This window comes from Arachis duranensis, chromosome 2 (assembly GCF_000817695.3).
Source record: "Arachis duranensis cultivar V14167 chromosome 2, aradu.V14167.gnm2.J7QH, whole genome shotgun sequence".
NCBI classification, from domain to species: Eukaryota; Viridiplantae; Streptophyta; class Magnoliopsida; order Fabales; family Fabaceae; genus Arachis; species Arachis duranensis.
Window position 1 is genome coordinate 90,035,314 of NC_029773.3, and position 4,571 is coordinate 90,039,884.

The 4,571-nt window shown below is 36.8% G+C and overlaps 1 protein-coding gene across 1 annotated transcript; it reads right to left on the reverse strand.

Annotated features, from left to right (window-relative positions):
• Positions 1 to 718: 718 nt before the first annotated feature.
• Positions 719 to 4,559, reverse strand: LOC107476070 (uncharacterized). The gene is made up of 4 exons (XM_016095817.1): positions 3,833 to 4,559; positions 2,494 to 3,711; positions 1,427 to 2,379; positions 719 to 1,369 (listed from the first exon to the last, which is right to left on the reverse strand). The coding sequence occupies exons 1-4, from the start codon at positions 4,557 to 4,559 to the stop codon at positions 719 to 721; spliced, it is 3,549 nt and encodes a 1,182-aa protein (XP_015951303.1).
• Positions 4,560 to 4,571: the final 12 nt, after the last annotated feature.

Genomic DNA, 4,571 nt, shown 5'->3' on the forward strand with positions numbered 1-4,571 from the left:
AAAAAAAAAAAAAAGCTGACGCCGAAACCAAAGAGGAGCACATGCACCCTTGCTGAGGATAAGCCACACTGGAGAAGAACGTACAACTTTGATGTATATGGCCCTGAAAGCGGATACCTATCCGATTGGAGATGAAACCACACGTATGATAAAAAAAAATTGGCCTTTTCATATCAAACAAGATAATTATATTTAAAAAATGGCTTTAAAAAAAAGAAAGCAAAATAAAATACAAAAATACAAATCATCAAATTCATAAACTAAAGAAGAAAGTACCTTTTAAATAAGAACTACAATTAGCTAGTCATAGAGAATCGCATATTTATATACACCGTTTGATTATATTATATAGAAACCAAAGGTTAATATAAAAGAAGAACACTGATAGACTTTAATAAATGCATAACAATTTAATGCATAATTAAGCACTTAAAATCTCAATAGTTTAATACAAAATATTTTCTGATACAAAGAATTTGCATCAAATTTAAGACTGAAAAAATATTAAAATCATGCAAAATTATTCTACACTAAAATAAAATATTTAAAATATGAGAAATCAAATTAGAATTTGACCTAAATATTAGAACCAAAATAACAATAAAAAATAGAAAACAGAACACACCAAAAACAATTCTAACAAAAGATATAATATGGATAAAAATCAAGAAACTATAAATTACAGAGACAAGATTAAAAGATATAACAACAAACAACATTATACCTTATCAAAAACTTCCTTAAATACAACGTTTTCAGTCCTACCAGCATCATCTAATCCTTCATCACAAAGTAAAATCTTAAGACCATTTCTATTCCTAACTCGGGAAAGAGCTACATAAAGCTGACCGTGAGAAAACACAGGACGACGCAAGAACAAACCGACCATTGATAACGTCTGACCCTGGCTCTTGTTGATTGTCATCGCAAAGGACAGAGAAACCGAAAATTGACGACGTTGGAATTTAAACGGTATAACCGTATCACTAGGAATCATACTCATTCTGGTGATAAAAACTTTGTCCCCAACATTGCTACCAGAAACAATATCTGCACCAATGACATTTGTCCCTAGATCTCGCACGACAAGTCGAGTCCCATTACACAAACCACCAGCCGGATCAATATTCCTCAACAAAATAATAGGAACACCTATTTTCAACTTTAACAAATGATTAGGTAGACCAGAACACCTAATCTGATTCAAGAATTCAACAGTTATCCAATCAACATCAACATCAGAATAGGCATCACTACCACATATCGAATCAGCACTGAGATAATTTTTCTCCTCACCAGGCAATAACTCAACTATATAATTATTTATCTCTTCAATATTCTCAACAGTCGGAGCCAATATTGCCCTATCCTGGAAAAAGCTTGGATCACGAAAATTCTAAACCAAATTCGGATAGATTGTATTTACAATATCTTCCACTGGATTTTCCAAGACAGGAATGATTAGATCAGAAGGAATATCAACAAAAAGTTTCTCGTTGACCACTGTTCCACAATGACCTTCCCCGATTTGAAGTATCCAATCTGAAAACAACCTTAACTCCTGAGCAGTTGATTGTTCAAACCTGATTCCTAACCTCATATTTTTTGTTAGTCGCAAAACTTCACAATATTTCCAAAGAACAGAAGAATTTATGGAAGCCATAACAATCTCAGCACGCGAACCTTTTGGAATAACTGGCAAGACCTGCCTAAAATCACCACCAAGAACGACCACCTTCCCACCAAAAGGTAAATTTTTATTCCTATCAGAGACCGAAACCATTATATCCCGCAACGTCCTATCGAGCGCTTCAAATGCTAATTTGTTAGTCATGGGTGCCTCATCCCAAATAATCAAATCGGCAATTCGAAATACCTCAGCCTTTGGGCTATCCTTCTTAATCCGGCAAACAGTATCTTCAGTAATCTCAACGGGAATATTGAACATAGAATGTGCCGTCTTACCACCCGGTAACAACAGAGAAGCAATACCACTAGAAGCAACATTAATAACAATCTTTTTCTCAGATCGCAATCTAGCTGACAAAACTCTGTATAAAAAAGTTTTTCCAGTGCCACCAAACCCATACACAAAAAAGAATCCATGTCTCTTATTCGAAACACAATCAATAACTTTATCGTAGACCACCCTCTGTTCTTCATTTAACTTTAATATATTTGCATCATGCTCACGAGACAAAGAAACAGTATCATACTGTAACTCACGTAGTAGCATCAAATTGCTAAATTGAGAGACTAAAGAGTTATCAGGAACCGGCATACCAGCATAATTTCTCAATGATTTTCCATTACTCTGCAATAGTTTCTCAATCTCCAACAAACCAAACGTTTGTAACTCATCCTGACTCATAGTTAGATCTACGTTTAACAATAATTAATAAATATTAACACCATAATATAACTTATCTACTGTGTGCATGCGTGTGTGCCCACTTGTCATGTAATAAATTCATGATGATCAAAAAATCTTACCAGGGTATTGCAGCTCATGTCTTCTGCGATAAAGAATATCATCAGACAAATAAGCCCAAGTTTGCTCCCAAACTGATAGAGGTCTTCCCATGGAACCAGATAGCAGCAAGATCACAAAAAGCCTCCTTAACTGTGCAGCTGACGCTAACTCGGCGACTTCCTTAATAGCAGAAACATACTCGTTATCATCTATCAAGAAACCCATGGCAGAACATGCCTCTTGAAATGTATCATAAGTAACACCATTCACAGTTCTTATACTTCGAAAACTGGTACAACCTCTCTGCACATTCAAAAGCATCCGCATGTAGAAAAGTTCACTGGAGGAGGGATGAGCGAAACTCAGTCTTCCAATAGAGAATCCCCTCTGTCTTGGTTTCCACTCCCTGCTCTTCAAACAGTATACAAATTTACCTGGATATTCAACATATGTTAGAGACCGCCCCTCCGTGAACCGCCTATTGGCCATCATCCAACTCGTAAACATCGTAAGCAAATCTTTGTTGCGCAAATAAACATGAGTAGTGCTATCAGCATCATCGAATACAACATGTTGCTGGTTTGGCAAGTGAAAAGTCAACCTCTGTACCGACGGCCATCTTTGATGAATATCATAAGCAAAAATCCTCCACATGGATTCAGAAGGTGACAAATAACGACAATCATAATACTGTTTGATCTCATCAACCACCTGAGAAGATTCACCAACATCATATCTTTCTCCAACAGTTGCAGTCACCCGATTTGGACCCTTATTAACATACTTAAAAAGATACTTAATGACATTTGACTTGTTACAAAACTCAAGATTTATGTGAGCTTGATATTTCATCAACAACAGCGGATTATATGGCACAACAAATCTGTTGTCAATATCAACATCGTTGATTTTCACTGTCACACCCATATTACGACGTCTATATATTGGATACCCATCTTCATCAAAACTCGTTTGGTCAACGAATCTTTTTGGATAAAATTTTGAGCACTTACCATCTTTCATGCAAGGAGAACTCGGTCTAAGTGCACCACAGGGACCATGGATCATGTACTTGGTGACGACATTATAAAGAGATGGAAATTTCTGTGGATTGGGTAACTCAGCACAAATGAATTCATCAACAATTTCAACACTTTGTAAGTTGCTTTCTCCATTAAGCCAGAGTAACATGTGTGCATGAGGTAGACCTCTTTTTTGGAACTCAATAGTATACATACCTAAATAATACAAAAAACATATTAAAGAACCAAACAACTGCATGTCCGACAACAACAAACAGAAATTGAAATGCTTAGCGAGAAAAGAACATAGCTGCATTAAGTGGACCAAAAAACACACCTTCCTTCAGATCGCTAAGGAGGCACTTCAACTTAGCATGAAAAACACGACAAGAGATATCAGGACGATCAGCGATGGGAATTCGCTCTCGCTCTGTGAACCGCTGGAATTCAGGCCAATTTGGATTACATGTAATAGTGAGGAATAAATCTGGATAGCCAAAATGTTTACAAATTGCCATGGCATCCTGACAACGGTTAAACATATAACGTTTACCACCAATGAAGGAGGAAGGCAAAATAATTCGTGTCCCAATTGAAGAAGCCTCATCATCACCACGACGCATAGCCTCCTCTATTCCTTGAAGAACTTCTCCTCTAATTGTACTTTGCTTCATTCTAATCTCATACAACCTCTGGGACTCAATCATCGTGAAACAATCAACAACAAATTGTTGAAACAACCGCCTACACTTGTGAATAATTCCATCTTCATGCTCCCTAATCTGCAGACGAAAACATATGAATTCCCTGAGAGAAACTCTTGTTCTCCTTCCAGGAATATATCCAGACTGTTGACCTCGATAACCAATGTTCAACTGATAACCATCCTCACCATATGGAAACAACAGAGGATACTGTAAGGGCCAATATAGAGCATGAGTTTCATATATACGTTGCAACCGACCAGCAGTAGATCGAACAATAATGTCACGACCATGATCCGACGAATCAAAATCGCCAACAATTAAAGCAGCAACTTCATCGCAAGAGGGAGCACTGTACATTCTTCGATCAAC

Coding starts and splice junctions, on each gene's coding strand:
- LOC107476070 (XM_016095817.1), bottom strand. CDS start 4,559: ATGTACAGTGCTCCCTCTTGCGATGAAGTTGCTGCTTTAATTGTTGGC. Junction 2,380..2,493: donor ACATGAGCTGCAATACCCTG/GTAAGATTTTTT, acceptor TGTTAAACGTAG/ATCTAACTATGAGTCAGGAT. Junction 1,370..1,426: donor AAAATCCAGTGGAAGATATT/GTAAATACAATC, acceptor AGCTTTTTCCAG/GATAGGGCAATATTGGCTCC.